Source organism: Copidosoma floridanum, unplaced genomic scaffold (assembly GCF_036245765.1).
Source record: "Copidosoma floridanum isolate Cflo_tuat_1 unplaced genomic scaffold, Cflo_Japanese_pri ptg000006l, whole genome shotgun sequence".
Taxonomy (NCBI): Eukaryota; Metazoa; Arthropoda; class Insecta; order Hymenoptera; family Encyrtidae; genus Copidosoma; species Copidosoma floridanum.
In genome coordinates, this window is record NW_028321883.1 from 4,989,772 (window position 1) to 5,015,733 (window position 25,962).

General features: G+C 31.9%; 1 protein-coding gene across 2 annotated transcripts in view; it reads right to left on the reverse strand.

Annotated features, from left to right (window-relative positions):
• Positions 1-23,987: 23,987 nt before the first annotated feature.
• Positions 23,988-25,962, reverse strand: part of LOC106642159 (uncharacterized) — a 378,658-nt gene continuing 376,683 nt past the window's right edge. For both annotated transcript variants that reach the window (XM_089598430.1, XM_089598429.1), the window contains one exon: positions 23,988-24,395. In XM_089598430.1, the coding sequence (XP_089454556.1) occupies positions 24,243-24,395 (153 nt within the window). In that variant the 3' untranslated portion in view covers positions 23,988-24,242. The remainder of the gene's footprint in view (positions 24,396-25,962) is intronic.

Sequence of the window (25,962 nt, forward strand, 5' to 3'; positions counted from 1 at the left end):
GTACTCATTAATGTTCTATTTAAAAAAGAAAAAATTAATTAAAATTGGAGACACAATTGTGTAAGCTTAAGCTTTTTATTTGTTTGAATATATAATTAATAAATCTTACTTTTCAAGAATTCTGAGGAAGTGTACAGTAAGTTTATACTATTAAATCAACTTTTTTTTTGACTTGCAGGACTTTGTTCATGTTCTTGTTTTCGTTTTAAAATTTTGGCAATTGAAATCTTTATTTGGCTGCAGTTTGAAATAAATATACTTTATATTAACATATACTTTAATATAACAACTTTTATGATATAATTCTTGCATTAATTTTTTTTTTTTTTTTATTTACTTTGTGTTATTAGATTGTAAAATTTTTTTCCATACAACGTTAGTAATTTTTTTCTTAATGTGAAATAATTCGAATACAAATTTCATGTACATCAGTTTCTCACGAGAGACGTTTGTAAAGTTGACTACTAGTAAATAAATCTCATTTCAAGTATATTCCTTCTTTATCGAAACTTATCGTAATTCTTCGTATAAAAACAATATTCCTGTTTAATATCCAGTTATCATTTATACTTTGATGCTATAGTTATATAATTATAAAATCTTTAATTCTATTTCATTTGATTGAATATCATGTTTGGATATCTTTTTCAAATTAATCAATTTTCTTTTATCCGCTTAATCAGTATTACAACAAATTTCTTGTTTTGACTACAATCTATTTAAAATATTATAAATGTACCTTACATCTTCATTGTCACTTGATAACATAATTTTATTCTACAAATTATCATTTTTTAAAATCCAATCTCCATAAATATTTGTACATACGTCCTCTGATTTTCACTTATTGGGTATTGTTAACGAATCAGTTTTTCCTTTTCCTATGTTTGTTAAAAATTTCGAATAACCTTCTTCTTTTGATCGAATGTTTTTATGTGATAACTAAATGTTTAAGGGTTGTTATAAGTACGAATATTTTATACATTCGTTAACTATTGCAGCCCTGCATCAATGTTTATCTATTGGTAAAATTTGTCAGAAGTCACCTATTAAAATTATTTATTATTTTCCGGCAAATGGTGTAGAATCTTTACTACAATAATTTCATTAAGTTTTATCCACGGCTTTTAATGCTTTTTTCGTAATCATTGAAGCTTTATCACAAAAAACAATGTCAGTTTCTCATAATTTTTGTTTTTGGAATTTCAGTTATAAAAAAGTTGTTTTAATTTTTCATAAATCTAATGGTAATCTATAAGTTCTATGACTTGTCATCATATTTAGTAATGAAATCAATGCAATCCCATTCTAAGCAATGGATATATTGTATTTTTCTCCCCAAATTTTTTTCAGACATTGTTCTAATATATGATTTTCCGATTCGATAGGACTAACGTATCTTGCATTTATATAACTTGATATTTCATCAAAAATTTTATTCTTTAAGTTCTTTTTTTAACAGCCACATACGCTTTCTTACAACCTTTATGTTAATATTTATAGAAATATTTTATGTTTTTGAGAAAAAAAGAGGTTTGAATGATAATATGAAATTGTTATTTTTTTAAAAGGAAAAAATTATGTGTAACTATCGTAGAATTATCAACATTAACAAATTGACCATTTATTTTTTATTATATTTGCAATCGAGTTTTTTTTATTTCTCGTTTTTTGGTATATTATATCAAATTGTATTTCCGTATGAATACCATGTAACATATGTTTGATTAATTATTCTTTCATTTCAGTATAATTTTCTATAACTTCTACACTAGCATATTCATCTATGTCTCTAGGATTCATTAACTTATTTTTTTAGTGAAAAACAAACAATAAATAGGGATGTGAAAATCCTCTTGTTTGAAACTCAATAATATTAATATGGGCCAAATCATGTCCAAAAATATGTCCTTTTAAAATATCATTTATAACAGCTTTCAATTTCTGATGAAAAACTCGTGCAGTAATAGTTAGAATATTGTTGCATGTTGAACCTAATGGAGTATTTGTTCGAATTCTTTTTAATACTGGCAAGTTTGGATGACACGTTACAGTTATGAAAAGGTCTGGTTTATCAATTTTATAACGAGCAAATATATTTCCTAATTTTTTCTCGATTTTCAAAATTTAAAAGAAATTGAAAGCATTACAACTTAATAACTTGCAGAAATCCTTGATAAAGTTCAATTCTCAATTGTTTTATTATCATATGTTAAATAACTAAGTCATGTATCTTCAATAAAAACGTATGCATGTTTTTCATATTATATAAAAGAGGATTAACATCACTATTTGGTGTATAAGATAACCGATAAGCATAATAAAGTGCACTTAATCTCTTGTCTCTTGCTAACTCTTGTTTTAAATTTAGTGACCACCTTAAATTACTAATTGGAAACAAATAAGAAGCATTATTTTATCTAAATGATATGATAATTTATTCAAAAATCATGACTTAGTATGATTAATTGGCTGTCTTGGATAAACACATAAATTAAAAGTAGGTACTGATCTAATTTTCGGTACTATCATACAGTATTACTATTATAAACATTAAAATTTTTTTCTTTATTACGAACAAAAAATAAGCCATATTAAAAAGATTTGTCATCTTTTGATGATTTATATAGATGTTTATATTTTACAACACATTGATTATTATATAATATATTGGTTAACATATTTATACGATTCTCTAGCAAACTTAGGTCATTTTTTAACCTTTGCTTAGTAGCCGATAAGTATCATACACGTATATTTGACCTAATTTATCCTATTTATTATTTGTTTAAATAATTATACTCAGATTAGTGTGATAAGCTTCTCTTTAACACTTTAAATTGTAAGCACTGCTGTTTTTATTATTTACTAATTTTTTATTTAAACTTGCTAATACATATTTGTTAAAATAATACTCAATTAGCCCTCTAAATTTAGTATCATTCAAACGTAGGTTCTTAAGTTCCATATTGTGTTTATTTGAGGGTGGCTATTTAATTTTTTTGTTATGACAACAATTATTTTTTACTGATTCTGACTTATAGAGAAAAGCAAAATAATTTAAACAAATATAATCCATGTCACCTAAATCAGAATTGTCTATTTTATGAGGGCAAACTTTATTTATTTGTTGATTTATAATATTGATCTTGTTTTTGGCATATATTTAACAATACCTATTTTCCTCTTCTTCTTCAATTTTTTGGTATCCATATTGTCCATGAATTCCTTCTTCCTCTTCTTTTTCACTCTTCCACCATCTATACCTTTTTAGACGTCCTTATTCCTCTTCTTTTTTAATCCTACGATGCCCATACTTTTCACGAGTTCATTTTTGTTTATGAAATTTTGTTATTTTTAAATTTTTAGTTTGTCCTCTGTTATTGATCTTATTACTGTTTAGTAATTTTTGTTACAATGACTTCTTAAATCTTATGTAACAATACTTCCTTATTCTGTTATTTGATATTTTTTATAAATTATTTTTAAAAAAAATTTTGTTCATTTGTGTGAACGACATAATGCGGACTTCTCCATCAAAACCTCGGTTTGTTGTCATACGATTTTTATATATTTGTACGTTATTTGTATAGAAACTACAAGATTTATTTTCAATAATAAAAAAGTTCAAAACGATAAAAAAATTTTACTATATGATTTATTAATGTTCTCATAAATTTCCACTAAAACTCTATGCATGATTAATAATAATTGATTTATTTTGAAATCCATACATTGAGCTGTAAATTCCTGAAACTATTTAAATATACTATTTCATAAAAATAAGTGCAATCAAAAAAAAGTAGTCTATGTAGACATCGGCTGAACTTACAATAGAAAGCACACTTGCAACAAACAAATATATAACAGAGGTAAAAAGAGGGCAAGAATTTAAGATTGTTATCGGATGAAATACAAGATCAAGCTGGCCATTAGTGCATCCAACAATTCTGCAGCATTACATCTCTTTTATGATATTTATGAAAATCACACGAAAAGCAAAAAAAAATTACTTCTACTTAGTAAAACATTTAAAAAAATTTTTCTTACAACATTTCTATGTACATAACATTGTAAAAAACTTCTACTCTAAGATTGTCAATAACTTAAATCACACTTGTCATAAAAGTACCAGTAGAACAAAAAAAATTTTTTTTTTCAATTTCCATTATAACGTAATAGCACCTCACTCTTCGTCTCGGCTTCGTTCGAGAATCACTGAATGAATACCCGTACTGTGTTGACACATAATGTGAAACGCTTTCAGTGAAAAATTTCACATCTATTCTTGATACTTCTTAGAACAAAAAATGTTTTATTAAAAATACTTTTGTTTGGAATCTATGTAGTTTATTTGCCATTACCAGAGCAACAAAATCCAGAAGCCTAATCTCCCCATTTTTACCTCCACAATAAATACGAATACATATTATCCTAATTATTTGAAAATCTGGAAGATTTCAGAAATAACTGTCATTAGGGGAATAATGGAAAGCTGATCTCTTACTAAATGAACTTTTTATTAGTCGATTTGGACGCTACTGTTTTAATCTTGATAAATGTTCTACATCAGTTTTTCGATACCTACAATTGTTAACCATTGTAGTTTTCCTTTCAATTCTCTCTCGCGGTTGTAGGTGTGGTTAATTTTTTTGTAAGCCTTTAAGGCTGTTTTTTGTCAAGTTTGTTAAGTTGTACTGCATTTGTTGGCAAAGTAATTTGACGTTCGATTGCCCTAAAAAGGACTGGCGAGATAAACTCTTTCTTGACTGAAGTTTTCAGCAACCATGACTGACTACAGACAGGATACCTCAGGGTGATCTTCTCTGGTCTGCTCTTGTAGCACCAGACTCATCGGGAAGAAAACTACAAAGTCTGAAGCATTGGAGCTGGCTCTAGAGCTCTTTGCCAATATCTCCAGGTGTTACTTCGGAAACGTTTGTGTATACAATACCTTCTTATTTGCATAGCTCAGTCGTTTTAGTGATGCAATGGGGGCCAATTGGTTCGAGAAGCTTAGCTGTTGGAGACTGCCCCGTTTGCTTAAGTTAACTTCTTTTTTGTAGCTTCACTGTTAGGTTCGCCCAGCGCAGATTTTGGAGAGGATTGGTGATCTTTTTTTAAATTCTTAGAGTCAAGAGGGTGATGCAGGGTTGTTGGTAGTCAGGGTATCTAGCCTCAAGGCAAGAAACTCCACTCGTAACATCTGCCAGTGAATAACTGACTTGGTTGAATAGTGGAGAGATTATGTAGTATTTTAGTGAACGAATTGTTGCTGAAAATACTAGTGGAAATGTATTTGTTGTCAAGGAAGTTTAGCGTTAGATGATCCTTAAAACCATTTAAAAAGGAACTGATGAGATTAATAGTTAATTAATAAACGTAAAAACTTATGATGGCCCTAAAAAGGGACCCGTGGTGATGCTTTCAGTCATTCCTTATTATTATCATTATTATTATTATTGTTACTAGTTGACTTTTACCTCAGAGTCTACGCGTACAAAGACCGTGTTGCAGGAAGATACGCCACTGGTGAAAGAATATTTCGTCTTCTGGTCGTATTCCAGATAACCAACCTGTTGGATTAGAAGTAAATTTATATTAGATGCGTAAGTAGTGACATCTGTTATGCGGCATGTGCACTGTGAGTGCGAGATGATACTTGTGTATGGTCTGTAGTTTATCCAGTAATGTAGTTGAGATAGACAGAGTATGGCCGTTGCCGTGCACTCACGCTCTCATCGAGTCTCTCTCAGTATCAAGAGAGAAGATCTTGAAAACTTGATTAGTCTTTATTCCTATTGTTAAATATATTGATTTAAGTGTTAACAAGTGTTATGTTATTGATCTACTACCTCAGTATATTAAGTTAACACAACCGTTTACCGTTGGTCGGGAAAGTGAGCCTGGAGAATACCTCCTCTCTAGGTATGCCGTTAGCACGAACCTCTGAGGAGAAGGCTGATGAAATTTCCAGTTAATGTGGCTGTCCGAACTCCTACAGATTGTTTTTCCTGGCCTGCTGTTGTAGCAAAATCTGTTCTGGTAGCACCAAGTTGGTTGGAAGAATAGCCACAAAATCCTGAAGTGTTAGAACAGACTGTACTCTGACTAGACGTCTCCTGGTATTACGCTGGAGACATTAGCGTTCAGTACGCATTTTATTTGAGGCCCATTAATTTTGGTAGTTTGGGATGAAAGTTGACGTAAGTCGCTTGTACAGTGGAGAAAAGTGTTGTTGGTAGCTGCGATACCTAGCTGCACAGCTTACAACTCTTCTCTTAGTGCTCGGCCAGTGAGGGACTATGGTACTCGGCAATTTTCTCGAGGATATTATCATTGGAGCCAATTACTTCTATTGCAGGTAGCTTCGATTTTACTTCTACGTGAGGGTAAAAAGAAAGGCGAGAGCTTAAAAGACCATAATTTATAAAAGTAATACGATAGAGGAGCGCCTATTGTTAATGCATGCATGTACGTAGGTACGGGTATACACGCTTATATGATCTATAGCCCAAGAGATTTATATTTTATTTTATTACATTTATATTTTAGCAATGTTCAATTTATTTTTTGTCTACATGTGACTCATGCTTAACTCGAGAAGTAATATTAGAGAAAGATTGTGACATTTCTAAGCAATCCACACACATATGCAATCGCAACAAAAAATCTATATTTTAAATGGATCGAGTTGACTCATGCATAAACTAGCACGAGTCATACAGTCAACTTACGATTGCTAACAGCTTTGAACTCTCTGACTTCACATTAAAGACAACCAACACGCCCAGCGATCAATCCATCGCGGATTCGATTAAGATAAAATATATATTGGAACTGTATCATCTACTCCAGTTACGGTACAGACGCAACCGCGATACCATGTTATGCCTTAACAAAGGAAAAGGATAAAGAAAAGTGAGAACACCATTCGTACCAATTAAAAAAAAAATCTAAATGACTTCCAACTGTATATCATTCCATACTTACTACTGGAGTACAACATCACCTACAATGAATTCAGTATGTAATGTTTGCAACAGCAGAACCTCAAGAAATAAGACTTCATAACATTGTAAATTCTATTGATTTATGTGAAAACATAATTTTTATGTTTTATTTTTTAATTTAACATATTATATTACATTTTCTAAGAATTACGAAGAAAATTTGTACATACAAATTGTTACAGTTACCAGTAACAACTGAAACACGTTACTTTACTAAACGAAACTAAATTTTATTAGCATGAGTGAAGTGAACAGACGTTATCAGCTCAAAGTTACAATCTCGACTAAACTACTATTTTTTATCATCAACAACATCTAGCAATGCATAGCCACACTTTTGATCGCGCGGCAACTCATACATTTCACGACTTTTTAACTGTGTACCCTACACAACCCCTCCTCTTTCAGATTATCGTCATGACAATCACAAAACTAAATACCATACAGTATTTCAAAATATCACCTTTATCTTTTTCTGTTGTGGCTACAGGATATCAATACAGCTCAAGGATATGAAATAACTCTTTTTGACCCCCTTTTCCAAGTTACTAAGTACATTGCATCCTACTGTAAATACAGTTACATCCAAATTTTCTTTTCAAAGCTGCATGACTTGAAATCTCTACCTTGACTACACTACCAAGTTACTGGGCGTCTTCAATCCTATTGTATCTGTTTCATTCTACTACGCCTATTTTCCAGGGTAATGTAAGAGGTACACAGTTTAATCCTTGGGCATAAAATGAGGAATGACGTTCCGTGAATCCCATTTCACGTTTTCATTCTGGCATTTGCCGAAAGTCTTCGGAAAAGTAAACCACGCAAAATAAAACCGAAACAGAGTGGTTAGGATGATTTTCTTTCATAAAAAATCGCAATTCTGGTCGTACATATTATCTTTGTCTTGTATTTTGGTGGCTTTTTAATAGCGTAGACAACGTCATTAATCTTCTTGGCAACTTTGAACAGACCGTCCCAGTTACTTAGCAGTCTCGCACTCTTTTCTTCGATTTTTTGTGGATCATAGAAACAAACTTTTTATCCTTCCAAAAAATTGACTTGTCTTGCTCGTTTATCGTAAGGGGTCTTGATCTTGCTAGATGTTACAGCTATAGTGGTTCTTGTCAAGTCATGGATTTCTGCCATTTTCTTCCTCAGCTTTTTTACATACTGCTCCAGTGACAAAACTACAGTACAATCATGCGGAGGAGGTCCTCTCATCAGATCCAGTGAAAGTCGAAGATAGTCACCAGTGCACATCTCAGCTGGAGAGAACCCGGTCGTTGTATACTTTGTCGTGGTATTTTGACGTGTCACAGGTTCTCCCGACATGTACGGTTAATATCAAGGGTCTCTTAGCTAGATGAAATATGTCTCCTCAATACGGCTTGCTAGGTATGGTATTAGTAAAGACAACGCGCCTGCGCAACAAATAAGTATAAGGAAAGTATCTTATGTGGCTCTTCCGCACGTTTACCACCCCCTTTTCCCTATTGTACCGAAGTTGTGACTGTTTACACGTAAGCAGGCGGGACACCGATGAGACACGCATACCGGCGCACAGCAGAAACACATACACCTATCGGCAACGGCAACATTACATTATTTAAATGGCATGACTTTGAATCACCACAATCCTTGTCCAACAAAGAAAGCTATGACTTCTCTATTTTCATTCTTGATTTTTACTTGCTAGTAGCCACTCTTTAAATTTAATGTAGAGAACCACGACTTTTCTGATAATTTATCCGATGTATCATCAGATCGTCGTAAGGGATATGAGAATCTTTAATCGTTGTTGTATTTATTTTTCGGAAGTCATTACAAAATCTTGTAGAACCGTCTTTCTTTTTCTTGAGGATGACTGGAGAAACATCAGGAACTTGATGGTCTTTCAATAACTTCTTGTTTCTCTATTTCTGTTATTAGAGTGTCAACTTCTTATTTGTAAATAGGTACTCTTATTAGTGTCTGTCTAATTAGTCTTGTTTCTTTCTCCAAGTGTATTTCATGCTCGACCAAATCACATTTTCCTACGACATTGTCATCTTCAAAAATATCTGTATAGTTTATTAGTAAATCCGCAAATTTTGATTTCTGGTGATAATCCAATTTTTCAGAATTTGTTGAAAAATACCCTGCGAATAAACTGGAACGATGTCCTGAAAGTTCAAAATCCGTCGAACAGGGGCACTATCTTTATCTTGTAAATCTATTTTCTCAAATATCAAACTATGAATTTTTTTGTTAAACCTATCTTATCAAAGAAATCACTTTCCAGAATACAATCATTAATCATATCTGCTACATGCACGACCATTTCACCTTGTGTTTTCCTAGAACCACAAATGCTTCAACCCTAAACTTTACAGAAACATGCTAACCTATTGGATACTTCAGTGTCGCAGAATTAATAGGAATTTTAATATTCACAGAATTTACAAATTTTTCATTTAAAATGGTTACGTTGGAACCAAAATCTTATACATAAACATAAACTTACTGGAACTCTCATTAATTGTTCTATTATTTAAGGCTGAATGTAAAGGAGCTGGCTTGCTTACTGTTAAACTCGATCCTAGAAGTTCAACAAAACTTAGTTTTCGTGCCAATTGAACACATGCAGTTGAGGACAATTGTACCTCACATAGCCTTTCTTTCTGCAATTCCAGCACTGAACATTTGTGATATTCAAGGGTTTCTTTTCCTGACTTATTTCTGGATTGGAATTCAATTGCACTGCTCTGTATGTTGCTGTAACAACATTAGTCTCTTGAAGTCTCCTATTTTTTCCAAAAATTGCCTTAACTTCAATTGCCCATTGAAGAGCAACTCTTAAAACTTCGATTCTCTCTAACTGAAGCACTTCCTTAACAGAATTATTAGCAATCCTAATAATGAACTGTGAAGAAGCAAAACTATCTTGAGTAGTGAACGGACACGCAGGGTAAACTACTGAAACTAGATTTTGTTAATCAGCAGCTAAACTTGTTTTCCTGTTATCATCCCACCTATTTAACTTGGCGATCAGACGGAATTGATAGTAGAAATTTCAAAACAGAGAACTACCGTCATAATTGTCCACCTGAACATTAAAACGTTAAAATGAGCCTGTCACTAAATCATTCGAAAGAGATTGCCCAAAAGATGTATATTAAGTTGATAGAGGTTGTGTTGACAGTGATGTCTGTAGTGGTTTTGACGGTTGTGGTGGTTGTGACAAAAGATTTTTAGCAATACTTATCTGGCTTATGTTACGAATTTTTTGACCTTAAGAAGTCGTGTTTTCTCTCTTTGTCTTTCGTTCAAGAAGGAGTTCCGTTTACCTAAAAGTGTATTCCACTCAGTCTGTAGATCCACAATCGTCTCGCAAGCATCAGACAGAGTTGACCTTAATCACTGGAGTGTCTTCTCATAAGTATTATATGAGTTGCAGAGTCCTCCATTTCCTGCCGTACGTCGTCAAGCTGAACCTCTAAATCGTTACGATTTTCTGCAGCTAAATCAGTTCACTTTTAAATTTCACTATCTTTTCATCCCGAGTTTTCGCTACTCACCTTGTGTTTTCAGCTTATTTTCTAACTCCAAACACCACTGTTTGGATTCTTCCAGCTGTAACTTTATTGCTTCAGTCTCTTCCGTTGGTGTGTGTCTGATGCAAGATTTTTTAACCTCGAAACTTTTGACATCCGTATCCCAGATGAGCCTCCAAAATTGTTACGCTTACCAGTAACAATTAAAATACATTACTTTACAAAACGAAATTAAGCATTATTAGTAGAAGTTAATAGAAGTAATTAACTTGAGGTTACAATCTCGACTAAGCTTATTTTTTCTTAATCAACAACAATACCTATACGGAGGGAGAAATCATGGAGCAAACGCATAGCAGTGATGGAAATGCCCCCCCTTTTTTTAACCTATGCGATTGGCTCATGACGTGTATGCTTTCAACACATGTAAGCTATAGCCCATAAGCATGAGCGTTAACCACGAAGCAAACGCATAAAGGCACTGGCTTTCTTTCCATCGTGCCTATGCGTTTTCGGGAGAAAGGGAATACCGTCTAGTCTGCTACGCACTGTAACTGACTATAGGACCGTATACCCTCTCTCACGAAAACGCATAGGCACGATGGAAAAAAGCCAGTGGCTTCATGGGTTTGCTCCGTGGTTAGCGCTTATGCTTGTGCGCTACAGCTTACATACGTTGAAAACACACACGTCATGAGCCAATCGTATTGGTTCAAAAAAGGGGGGGCATTTCCATCGCCACTATGCGTTTGCTCCATGGTTTTTCCCTCCGTGTAGTAACATTTTTGATCGAACGGCAACTCATACGTTCCACAATTTTTTTAAACCGTGTGCCCAACAATATACACATCTTACTATATTACATAGTGATTTTGTAGGTCATTCTACACATAATATAGTATAATTTTTTTTTTCTAATGAAAGTAAACATTATAAAATAGTTATAACAATTTACCTTACCATGTCATAAAAAAATATCTAATTTATCATTCGATATTTTCTGAAATTAGAAACTCATGAAAAATTGTCTTTCAAATTTATAAAGAAGTATTTATTAAATTTACTTCACTTTTATTTGGATTTTTAAACTACTAGACGAAGATTTTTGTATTTTTTCAACTTCAAAAAGCAAACTCAAGAAAGTGAAGTATTTTGCTGATATTTAAAAATTGGGGGTTCATATATATACACGTATTTATGAATGAACGACATTGAAGTAATTAAAAAAATTGCTATTCTGATTGCTTAAATAGCATCTATGTATTGATAGAAAAGGGAAATAAAAATACATATGAAAATGAAATTGTACAATATAAGTTGCACTACGCCAATTTTTAAATATACTAAATAACCGAATGAGGGGGGTATGCAGATATTAACTAATGTATATACACAAAAAATCAGAGAAAATAAAATCAGTAGAAAAAACAGTGACATAGTATTTAAAATCAACCACTTTTCTCCAACTATACATAATAAAATGCATTCCAAACAAGATATGAACACTATTATATAACTAACATTAATATGTTAACACTACAAACAAACACTATTATATTGACGCTACTAAATAATCAACATACAAGCCAATAAAAAGATCGTCGTCTCTCTAGATTTAAGCGACCCAGTCCTCCCCTCCCTCTAAATAAAGTAATTTTTCTTTATTTTATCTATAAAATTTGACCTAATAAAAGTTTAAAAGTTTAGTTGATCAATCTGTGTTCGTCCTGCTCCCCCCCTCCCCAAAGGTAATCTTATATGGAATAGCTTTGTAATATGTGGTTTCATACACAGTTGTAAAATTTGAAGGCCATAACTAGCTGCCTACCGAAGGTAATTTTCCTTTTTTCGACGGTAAAATGTAACCCCTTTAAAATAGAGTTGATGAATCCCGCATTAGTTAGTGGGATACTAGCACCTGTAACTAAGAAACTTTATGCTGGTTCCATATTTAATTTTAGTTATTAAATTTGAAGTACGAGTAAGACCTTAAAAAAATGTTCAGAATGTGATTAAAACCTCATAAATGCATTATAATCCTTGAACACTAATGATGTTAGATGCAGTGTAGAGAAAATAGTAATACGTACAAAAATCAGTTTCATCCTTATGTACGGTATACTTTATGGCTTTAGCCACGTAAATATGTATGTTCTCTTTGTTCTTGTGGTTGGCCTTGTGTCACTTGCTGTGACAGCGTGGTTTGACACATTGAAGCTGTTTTTTTCATGTTTTTAAATCTGTACACTCGAGAACTAATAATTCGAGACACCGTTGATTCTTTCTGCTCTGATGGCACGGTACGCATTACACCACAGAGCCAGGCAACGTTTTTCTTACACTCAGATGGCACAGTAGACATAACATCATATTGACGAGGAGCTTCACAGCATTTGGGACGTATGGAAAAAAACCACAGGTGTACTTATGAAAAAGTAATGGAGCAGAGTATCGAACTCACGCCCTCTAGGCGAAAGGAAAAGCGCTCTACACCTTAAGTCATTGGGAGCTCAATATGTATGTTGTAACATAGTATAAAGGAGTTGGGGCTGAAATTCTTCTATATATTTATTAATTCACAAAGTAACTATTTCAATTTACCCTTGTAAAAATTAATTTAATTCTCATAAGTGATGGGCACTGAAAATCTTAAGTAAAATTATTGCAGTTTTTATGGTATTGCTCAAATGATCTTTACATTAACCATTTTTAATATAGAACATGCACTTTTCCGTAAAAAATTTAATAGTCATTCAATTTTTTTGATCAATTGCATCGACGCAAATGCTCTTTATCTGATTATTATGCTTCTAATAAATGTTATGTGAGTTTTTCAGCTAGTTAATAAATAAAGGTGTTTTTAGTCTCATAGGCCCGATCCTTTCTCTGCAGCGTAATTACAATGCAATGTTACTACAATGCAACTTAACTCCAAGCGAACAGCTGTGTTCTATGACTGAACTGCACTCATAACATACGCGGAGACTCTTTTTATAGCCTTACTTGTTGCTATGCAGTTTTTCTATACACGCATATGTACGTGACACATTTAAGACCACAATGTGTAATCCTAGCTAAGCCTTCACGAAATGTGGTCTTATCGTTAGCTAGGGGCCGAATTTTTCTAGAATGGTGTAGATTGATGTGTTCATTAAATAAAGCAATTCTGCCAACAACGTCTGATGTTGGCTATAGGTATTTTTTTAGTTCCAGCAGACAGCACGCAGCATTGAGAGCTCTTAGTGGCTAAGTAATAGAGCGCCTGCTTCCTGTCTGGAGGGCTCAAGTTCGAGACCTCACTTCATTTACTTTCGGGGAACTCTATCGACTTTTTCATGTTTGACCTTATAACTGTAATATTTTACAGGCAGCTGGTGTGGTGGTTTGACCGATAGTAAATAACAACAATACTTCGAGGGTGGAGGGTGAATGACACTCTCATAGTTAAATCGATTCGTAAATGATCAATAATATAAATTATAAGAAAAATCGAGGTCGTATATGTCTTCACAGCCATTAAACAAAGACAAACAAGACGTAGCGTTGCTGTCAGATACCTATTTGACGGCAAATGTAAATATGAAAAAAAATTAAGTATCTTAGTTCGGAAAACTTTACTGTGGTATCAGAATAAAAGTTCTTCATAAATAAATAAATTATTAGTTATAAATCGAATAATTGTTAAGTAACAGTGTTAAGTTACTAGTATTGCTTCTATGGTCTTTGTAGTTGGCAAACATGAAAGAACTGTAGAAAATGTTTGATTATGTGGTAAGTGTAAATTGTTGGTAATAAATAGTGGGTAATCTAAAGAAAATTACAATTTTCTACATCAATTAGATTTTTTTTAAGTTTTTAGCTGATCAACCCAACTTTTTAAAAAATATAGCTATAATAGTATGAACATAATCTTATCAATGAGACATGAAACTTAAACTATTTCCGGAGTGCCCTCGATAATAAGCTGTAATTTCAAGCCGCATTCAACTAGAAATTTGGGCCCATAATAATTAAATATCAATAATCAATATTTTAACAAGTAGTAAAATAAGGGATTGCTTAATAAAAACAATCGTTTAAACAACAAACTTTTACATCACTTTTACGATTTTTGTACGTAAAAAATAATCGATGATTAGTGTGAGAGAATTACTTCGTTATCAAATGACTGTCATTTGAAATATTTGAATTTCGTCAACTAATAAAGACATAGGGATATAATAAGCTGATCAAATAAATAAAACATTTTTGTGTTATAACGCAGTTCAATAAAAGTATTTTTTGTTGGAAAAAGTAACTAAGTTTATGCAATGAGTTTAAAGAAGAAATTAATAAGAATCACGTAATAATATAGTTCAATAAGGGAATTTAAAAAAAGTATCATTAATTAAGGGAGTTCCTGCGCTAAGAGATTAAACGTCAATATATTGATAATACTTGGAACATAGACTAAATAGTGTATGAAAAACCTTTGCTTTAAATTTCAAGTCCCTTTATGGCTTATAAAAAGAGATATTGATAATTTTATTTTTGAACTTTCAACGTACAGTCTTATGAGAATTAGTACTGTTCTGACTCATAACCTACAATATCTGGATAATCGACGTCAAGATTTGATTGGAAATTTTTCTGATAGCAGTTAAAAACTTGGTAATTACGTAGCTATAGTTTCATCTTTACTCATGGCTTATGGAATGAGCAATGAATTAGTGAGTAAAATAATTCTCCTTCAACAGCTACCGTTAGTATGTCGCATTGTATTTGTATATTTAGTCATGCAGGTTACGATACTGCTGATCTCAAAAAGGTTAGGTACGAGTGAGTTCCCTTAAATTCCTAAAACGATATTTGGAAAAAATTTCCTTTTCTTCGACTTAATTCAGAATAATTTTCACGAATTAATTGTGTACAAAATTAAATATTCTAAACATATTTACAGGAGAAATTTTTTGTGCAAATTTAGTGGACTTATTGTAGATCATTGTACTAATTTTTTTGCATCAACTACTTCCTTACATGTGCGATGTTTTATTTAATTGATATTTTTGAAATAAATATAAGAAAATGATCTTTTTTTGAAAAAGTAGTGATATCCTCATATAACACATGATAAAATGATAACAAGGTGTGACAGTAACGATTCACATTTTCGTTCGTTTCTGCACATCTTGCTTCAGGGCCTACCAACCACCAATACCACCATACTTTGACTTTTTCATATTTCAAGACGGTTCTTGGTCGGCCCCAAGCTCCAATTGGCTACTGCCAGTAGACTGCGCATCGCTATACCTTATTATTTCATTATGATATAACATACGTTTTAACAAAATTAAAGGGTTAAGTAAATTTGATACGTTAAATTAATATTCTTTATGGTAATAGCTGATGATATAAAGAAACGATGAAATTCGTTGAAACTTTAAGGGGGTACTGTCACAATGTATAGTCAATGTGTGTTCTGAAACAGACAAGTGAGAATAAATGTGCCAACGCCACATGAGGCAAAATCCCGCTGCATATCTATACGTATAAGTATAGATACATTTGGAGGTTATATTGTATGTCAACATTGAGTTGGTGGTGAAATCTCCGTTGCAACATCTTCACGGATCTCTAACTACAGACTTTTAATTTCTTATAACTAAACAACGGTGAAGCTACGGGTGCTGTTCTTGAAATATGATGTTTAAAACATACTATTTTACATTATACTTCAATTTCAGCAAAATCTGAAATTTTTTGAATCGCAATCTGTAAAACATTTTTTTTTCCGATAAGAGTACGTGTTAAATAAATAATTTATTTCTCGAAAACGGTAAAGCTAGGGTATCTGAAATTTTAATATGTTATTCTACATATAATTGTTAGCTTATACAAATTTCTTCCAGACATTCATAAATTTTTGGATTTTGTGGCACTACCCCCTTGAACATACGCTCTTTTGGCTACTTTTTATCGACTATTGAAACTTTAAAAAGCCCAGTGGTACCAAATCGAAAGTATGGCCTTTCAAAGTTTATAGTTTTAGCTCGCAGGTCACAGAAAAAGGCGTTCTAAGAGCGACGTTAACACTAATTATTTAGAAAAGAAACGATAAATCTTTCCCAGTACTAACGGATTACGTAGAATAACATAATGCATCAAGTATTTAAAAATACATGGTCTCAGCTATATGGTGTTTGAATGATCTTGATCAAAAAATGGAAATTTTCAGACAGCTGAGCAGAGCTGATATATCTTTATAGAAGCAGAACGAGACATTTTTCTTTATAAATTATCAGCTTTGCAAACTTTCGAAGTCCGAATATAAAAACGGTCAAGTTGTTTTTTCATTTTTTAATTATTATGCTGTTTAGTACTCGTTCTTTAATAAAACTAAGTTGTATTGACTTTTGACAACTATTGTATATAAACCTTACATTGAATAAATAAAAATAATCCTTAGTATTTCCATATACTTACGCTATAAAGCAAGGCACTAATTTACTTCATGTAAAGTTTGCAAAGTACTAATTAAAATTCAATGCTATTTAGTTTAATTTTGTTAAAGTAGAAGTACTAGACAGTTTTATACTACAAATGTCATCGAAAAAGTGTTGCCCAAAAAAAATTAACTTAAACGTTTTTATATTGTGATTCCAGAACTTTTTAAGGCTACAGATTTTTTAGAATGAATACTATTTGTTAACCTTTTTGTTTTGTTAAAAGGTATTTTTATAAGCATTTTTTTTTTTTATCAAAATTAAAATCAAAATTTTCAAAATGAAAACCAATGGACAAATAGTTTTTTGCACTTTCAGTTTTTAAAATCTAGGATATGTAAAATTGACAAATGTATGAATCAGGTTACTTATTTTTTAAATTATGTATATTTAATTAATTTAATTTTTTAATTTAATAAGTAGTCATTTAAGTGCGGCACAAAGCCCTCTACTGTCCCCAAGCAAGCCCTCATATAATAAGGAAAAATTTAATATGATTTTTTGTTATTTTAACCCATTTTACTTTTCTATCAAACCCCCACCACCCCTCAAAAAGTGCAGGCAGTTACGTTTGCTCGAAATATTATTAGCCTCCGACTGAAAGTATCACTACTGAGCCATTTTAGAGCCATCGTAAATATTTACGTTATCTAAACCATCATTAATTTTTTCGATCCATTTTAAAGCCATCTAACGTTAAATTATCTCGCCAACGAATATGTTTTTATAACTGTTTCCGACTGCAAATCGCCCACTAAAAAGCTGTATGAAGTTAGCCACTATTTAACTAAGTAAGTTATTTACTGGCAAACGTCACAATGGAAGTTTATTCGTTGCGAGGCTGAGAACCCTGGACACTGATTATCTTGCATTACTCTCTCAACTCTAAAAATTCAATTAGGTATCGCCGATTTTTTTTAAAGTATGCTTTCGACAAACCTAAAAGTGGAGCTAAAAAGAAAAAACAAACGTAAGCCAAAAAAGCGCTCTTTAACAGGTAAGCGATCCGGACGAATCTCCACCTTAGTTTACTAAAATGACTGAGCTCCACAATAAAAAAAAAGAGCTACGGACGCCAACGTCTCCAGCATAACACCAAGAGACAGAAAAGAGTACTACAAGTAATACTTTCAATGATTCGCAACATTACAATTTTCCTTGCGATCAGTTTGGTGCAACAATAGCAGGCCAGAGAAGATAATCCTGAGGTATCGAGGCAGTCACATTTTCTTGAAACTTTAGTCAAGGAATAATTAAGCTCACTGGTCCTCTTAATTAGCCATCCAACGTCAAATTACCTTGCCAATAAATATATTATCACGTAACGAAGTTGGCCAAAAAAAGCCTTTTGGGCTCACGAAAGTTTTTAACAATGTCTAGAGCTGCAAAATAAGGGCAAATTTGGAGAAAAACTTTAAATACTTTAAATTTATATAATTTTAGGCGTCAAGAAACTGACTCAGAACACTCATAGAGATTAGAAGAGCAGCGTAAGAATTAAGGAAAAAATAAATTATCAAGTGATGTATCAGCTTTTTATTATGACCCTGAGATTGAATATTTTAATTTTCTAGCTATTCAAATGGATGGATTGATATGTACATGTATTCATTGTGGCGCTAAAGTACTATTTGAGCACTGTACACTTGTAGATTTTGAGGCATGGAACCTGGAATGTTCAGACAAAAAAAATTAAAGGAAAGTTAATTGGACTTATGTTTTTTTACGTATTTAGAGTCACTGAGTTAAAATCTTTTAAAAAAATTTCGTTTGTCATGACTAGCTTTTGACATAACCTCAAAAAACTTCATTATTGAATGTGTGATGAATAAGCATGTATTATGAGAATTTACAGCTATTTAATTAAAAACCTTACTCAGTACAGTAATATTGGTAAAAATTTTAAGAAAATTGTCAACAAGTTTCTTGACAATTTGTAATATAATATCGTCATTTCATACATATATTCTGAATTTCACCACCTTGCTTTTCAGTCCGATCAATATAACAACGAATGAATTTCTGCAGATTCTTTAAAATACCAACACTCTTCTCTTAATATTTTAATTAAAAACTCTTCTTGTTAATACAGTTTACTGAATAAAATTTTCTATTTTCCTTTCTAATACAAGTATGACTTTAAGTTTTGAACTACCAGTTTCGCACGATTGGCGGGAGCAAGAAATGTCGACTTTTCAGTGTACTCGATTCATTCGGAAACTCAATCCACATAACTGCTTCTGTACTGGGCAGTGGGGATAATGACAACTACCCCGAAAGGGGATGTGTAGAATGACTCATCTACTAACCCAGTCAGTAACGAAGCCAGTGAAAGCACGCTGCCCTGCAGGGGGGTATTCAGGTGTGAGAATGAAACCGTAGTGTGTCCGGCGATGAGTTGACATGTCTTCATCAAAGCCAGAAAGCCCTCATACTTAGCCCTGGGGAGGTATGAGGGTTATCACCCCCACGACGGCAGATTCGCATGTGATCGGGCCAGGATTCTTAATGTGTAGAAATTATAACTACCATGGTTTTAAAAATAAAACACAATATAAATTTATAAACACAATTTAAAAAAAACACGCTTACGCAAGCAATCTGGATCAATTTTGTTTTATTTGTACAAAATATGAAACACCGAAGTATTGTAAAAACATGAACGAAAAAATTTGGAACATGTATACGAAATACTTTGAAGTCAAATTTGAAGAGTGCAATGAAAGCTAGATTCCACATATCATGTGCTCCGTTTGTTATGTAATGTTGTATAAATGCGAGGAGAACGGTGACAATGATAAATTGAAATTCACTGTACTAGCAATTTGGAAAGAACCACGAGATGAAAAAGACTGTTACTTCTGCATGAACGACGGAAAAAACCAAGGAATTTTTAGCAAAAAACCGAATTTTCATACAAAAATGTCTTTGGTAGTACTACTACATATGAAAAAAGATGCTTAGATTTTAGTAGAGGCTGGCCCCTCTCGTTCCAGTTCTAAAAAAAAGAAAACCGTGCCAGAGGAAAAAAAAGCCCAAGCAATGGTGAAGATTCCAGTACTGAAAATGAAGAAACTGATGATGAATACACTTTATATAACGAAAAAACAAAACGTTCGGGGACGTGGACTCAAGATGAATTGAATGACTTGATTCGAGACTTGGAATTATCTAAGGATGGTGCTGAACACCTTGCTGCCAGTTTAAGAAAAAAGGTAATTTAGCAAAAGGAACGAAGTCCAGTTTTTATCGGGACAGAGAAAATTTTTTTCGAAAATACTTTCATCTTGATCGAAAACTGTCTTTAGTCTATTGCACGGATACAAATGAACTGATGGATGAGTTTAAACTAGGAATTTACAATGCTCATGAATGGAGGTTGTTCATAGATTCTTCTAAACGTAGCCTGAAAGCAGTCCTATTGCACAACACGAATGTTTATGCATTAGTCCCAATAGCTCATTCAACAAACCTTAAAGAAGATCATAAAAATATGAAAACTGTCTTGGAAAAAATAAAGTACGAACAACATCAATGGAAAATTTGTGGAGATTTCAAAGTTCTTACAATACTTCTGGGGGAGCAATTAGGAAATACAAAGTACCCATGTTTTTTGTGCTTATGGGATAGCCGAGATCGTGCAAATCATTATAAAGAAAAATTCAGCCACAAAGATTGTTACTGAAACCAGGAGCTGAAAACGTCATCAATGACCCATTAGTAAAGCCATAAAAAGTTCTCCTTCCACCTCTTTATATCAAGCTAGGTTTAATGAAACAATTTGTGAAAGCATTAGATAAAGAGGGACAATGTTTCGAGTGTATAGCGTCTCAGTTTCTTCAAGTGTCTGATGCAAAATTAAAGGAAGAAATATTTGACGGTCCTCAAATTTGGCAGCTATTGAATGACGTTACATTTGTGAAAAAAATGGCAACTCATGAGAAAAAAGCAAGGCTTGGTTTCAAAAATGTTGTTGAACAGTTTCTGGGCAATGTAAAAAGTCCGGAATAGAAAAAAAATATATCGATAATGGTTGACAGTTTCAAAAAGCTGAATTGTTTGATAAATTTGAGGTTTAATTTCCTTGATTCTCAGGTACAATACTTTCCGGAAAATCTTAGAGACTACAGTAAAGAACAGGGTGAAAGACTTCACCAAGATATTAAAGTGATGGAACAACGATATCAAGGACGATGGGATGAAAATATGATGGCAGATTACTGTTGGATATTAAAAAGGGATGTGCCTGAGATAAAAAGTGGAAAACGAAGAAAGCCACTACGAAAGTCTTTTGAATGCAAGAGCGTACATTATGATAAAAAAAAAAAAAATTACTTCATTAAACAACTGTGAGGTACGAACACTGATTCAAACTAAGTATTGGATTTTTGTGGCATTTGAAAAAATGCTTATCTTCGATTTGTTTTGAAATCTTGTACCAAATTTCTTACTCAATGTTTAACCTGGCACTTTTCTCAGTCCAGTGCCTTTAAAAACATTTTAAAATTGTGCTGTTATATAAGGAACTCAAGCACTAGAATATAAGATTTTTTAAGGTTACGTATACTAATGATCGTAAAAAACGATATAATTTCTAAAATATTTAAATTCAGTGACTCTAAATACATAAAAAAACAAGTGTCTAATTAGGTATACTTTTTTTTTGAGTGTGAGAATTTCAGGTTCCACGCCTCAAAATCTATGAGTGTATGGTGCTTAAAAAATTACAAACGAGAGTTTATACTTTTCTTTAAAGGTTTTGTTGCTAAGTTATCAGTATTTATGAAAATGTGACTTTGTTTTTTAATTCAGTGCAAAATCCAGATAAAAACTATGTACTTTTATCCTACTCAAAAATTAGGTTTTTTGAGGTTATTTTAAAAACTGATGGAGGAAGGTGCTGTTCTGAGTTTAATTTCGGAATTAGCGGCTCAAAACCCATAGGATGACACGTATCTCTTACAAAGTACCACAAATTTTTTTTGTGGCGCTTTGTTATCTACGTTGTGTGTTAACAATTGAACTATTACATTTTCCTTACCTATCTTACACATGACCTATCTGCTCACTCCAAAGATAGTTTCGTAATGTATAGATTGAGACACGTAAGTCGAGACGAGACAACAAATCCCAAGAGTTCCAAAAGTTTTCATCAACTGCCGGACATGATCCTTATTATGTACGCGATTTACTGGCAGTGGTGGGCGATACGGCAACCAGTCTATCTTAAGCTCGTGTCACAATCTGAAGTTTATTGGTGACCAAAATCCGCCAAATTCAAATTAGAAACCCATAGTGAAACAATAAATCCTTGTTTAAATTAATCGACACTTCAAAATTCTAGTGCTTTACAAGTACTTTTACTTACTTTACATATTTTGTAGCGTTAATGATTGTGGTTTAATTTATTCTCTATAATTATATGGATATATACTATGTTATCAAATATTATTAACTACTGATGTATAGCATTTTTAAGAAACATTTCATTAAAATTGTAAGATATTCTTTTTTCATCAGCTAACATATTATTATTTTGTTCAATTAATAATAAAGTTCTGTTTACCGATAACGATTTGTACTTATTTGAAAAAATAGACTGATAACTGAATGATTATTTATTTAACAGTGTCAAACGATGTTGGGTTGGAAAAAGAGGCATGCAGAGGTACCTGATACGAAGTGCCACGATATATAAATAAATGTACCTCTACCAGTAAACATACCTTCTTCATGGATAAAATGTATATTTTTAGTAGAAAATTCAATGTAAAATACGATGGTTGTATTAAGAGATTGTTAAAGTTTGGGAGCTATGGTTAAAAATTGATTTTAACATTTTTATTAGATATAACATGAAATTTTTATAAGTTCTTTTTGAAATATTTTTTTTCCTTAAAATTCACGCTTTCATCTTTAAAATGAGAAAAGAAAGTTTTTTCTAGCTTAAAAAAAACTGGAGTTGTGAATTTTCTAAAATGAGGCTCCAAGGCAAAAATCACGAAAATCTCAATCTTTCAACCACCTTTGTTACTGTGTATTTTGCTACATATGTATTTTTGTTTTTTTTCGATAAAGAACCCCTAAAAAAAGTATCAGCCAAACAAAAAATGTGTCCAGTTTGTAAAAGAATGACCCATGTAAGACATGTTTGACCCATACAGTTATCTCCATATGCTTTTTGCATTGTTTGAACCGTTTTCTCGCAAGTATTTTTAAGCAAAACTAAATGCAAATTCGCTATTCAAATTGTTAGGTCACTTTGAGCAACAAAGAAATTTTCCGATCGCAAAAAATACTCTGTACATAAATGTACGCTGTGTGCCAACCATGACATCTAGACAAAAACTGTTACACCGAGGGAGGTGCCGAAAAATTTCAGTTTATAATGGTATTTAATAGAGGATGGTCAAATGTTTTGGTGCACAGATTAAAATGTATTCCAAATACTTTTGAAACAAACTTCGATATTGAAGCTCAGTGAATACCTTCTGGTTTGTAAGTTATAAGTCATTAAATTTTAGCCTTCTATCATAACACTGAATGTAACTTAAATCACTTCAGTTCAGTATTTTATAGCACTTGAACTGTATCATCTAACCACTTTATCCATGTTAGTTTTATTTCTTTGATATATGAACCATATACAAAAAAATTCTTACAGTTTACTTAGTACAAAAATAAGCTTTTAAATTAAAAATTTGTGTACAAAGGACACAGCTTAATGATAAAGTAAAAAAATGTAACATAGTCAAGGCACTAAGCTATGTTTTTATACAGATGTGGTACACAGGAGTTATTTTAACAAAAAATGTCAATACACAAAAATATTGTTACTTCATTCAATTTTATTTTTTTTACTTAATGTAATAATAAATTAAAAAAATAAATATTTACAATACACAATAAAAGTTTATTTTCATAAGAAAATTCAATCATAATGCACATAAACAACAGCACATGCATCGCTTTTTTTACAATAGTTCAATTAAAATTAGTTTTTATCATACACGACATCTAAGCTCATTTTCTTCAACGAAAAAGATATCGATGCTTTATACACATATTAAGGACTTATACTTTGAAAAATATTTACAAATACATCCAAACAGTTCTATACATGTATATATGTACACACATACGCGCACGCACGCGGACACACACACAAACACACACACTCACACATTTTTCACAAGGTACTGGTCCATTTTCACTCATTGACATGACTTAGCAGATGTCTGTGGCAGTAGTTGAACTTTCATCGTTGACATATCTAACAATCTCCTTTGATATCTATTGTGAAAAACTGTAGCAGCAGATTGTGTTTTAAATATAATGGTGGCATTGCCCTTAGCCATTTGGATACTCTGTAACAAACACATCATTATGAAAAACTTTTTTGCGATAGTTTGATTATAAATGGGACTAAACAATTAGTTTAATGGTCAGTCAATATAAGTAGTTGATAGGATATAAGTACAAGAAATAGACCTTTGAAAACATGGCAATGGTATTACGGAAATCACTTTAATATAATAAACATGTCATCGAATGTTTAGGTATATTCTTTGTAGTACACTAGCAGCTTTCACCTCTTTATATAATAAAGTGATTTTTTAAATCTAAATAAGATGTTAAAAGAATATAAGACATTTTAGACACAATATTTTTTTCTTGTTTGTGTGAATTAGTGCCACAAGTTAAATTATTATTTAACTCAAATATTTTATTAGAATAAATATAAGCTTATAAGCGGTTTGACAATGTGTCATTCACGCTTTTAAATGTGGACAATGAGTTGTTTTGCTGAATTTTCTGCCAAATTTTTGGAGAACTAGAATGCATACTATAAAAAAATGTATGTTTTTAATAAAATATGTAGAACGTTTCGTTAGCTTAGTTTGTCAATTTTATCAAAAAATTTTATCAAATCAACACTTAAACACAGAATATGCAAAAAACTGTTACAAACTAAGTACTTTTAACGTATTTAGCTACGAAAAAATACATAAATATACATATGCGCGCACGCGCGTATATTTTGGATTTTACTATAATATAAAGTAGTGTAAGTGAGGCTCCACATAATGCTTCTCCCCTTCAACACTCGAAATACCCTTTTAGCTCTTGCGCAGCCCTTATAGTATTCAAAAAAATTCATTCTGTTACTTCGTTATTGTAACTAAATCAAACTTTGATCAAACCCTCAACAGTCCTCCAAATTTTCTCACAACCTAAATTATTTTTTGGCACCCCTTAACAGACACCATAATTTTTCTGTCTTTTTATTAAATATGTCTCCATTGCGTTTAGGCACGTTGAGTATTTTTTGCCAAGTAAACGTAAAAATTGTTATATGTTAATAGCACACCTAAACGAAACTTAATATTTCTCATGCAGCACATTTATAGAAGTTGTGAAGAATTACGTACTTCTAGTGTATTATTTGAATGTTTAAAAGTATCAGTGTTGTATTTTTATAAAACTAGAAAAGTTAAAAATAAAGCATCGTCATATGTTTGCTTAATATAGATTTATCACTTACTTACAGATTCGTAGTAAATTAAGTGATAAATCGCATGTGACCACGTGTTCAATTATTAAGATTTTGATATTTAATTTTACGAAAACTATTCGAAGAACTATTGCATTGATTCATTTATTGTAGTGAATAAATTGAGTACATTTTTTGCACATGACTTTTGAATAACCAATTATCGTCACGTAGTTTTCAAGCGCTAAATCCGTATGAAATTTAAAACGATATAATATTTCCGTAGAGAAATAAATTTTAAATTTTATAGAAAGAAATTCAACTGTAACAATTTTTGACATTTGAAAACGTTTAAATATTTTCTTAAAAATATAAATTTACTCAGCAGTAAATTATACTTTTTTGTGTCTAATAATGGAAAACATTTGAAAACTCACAAA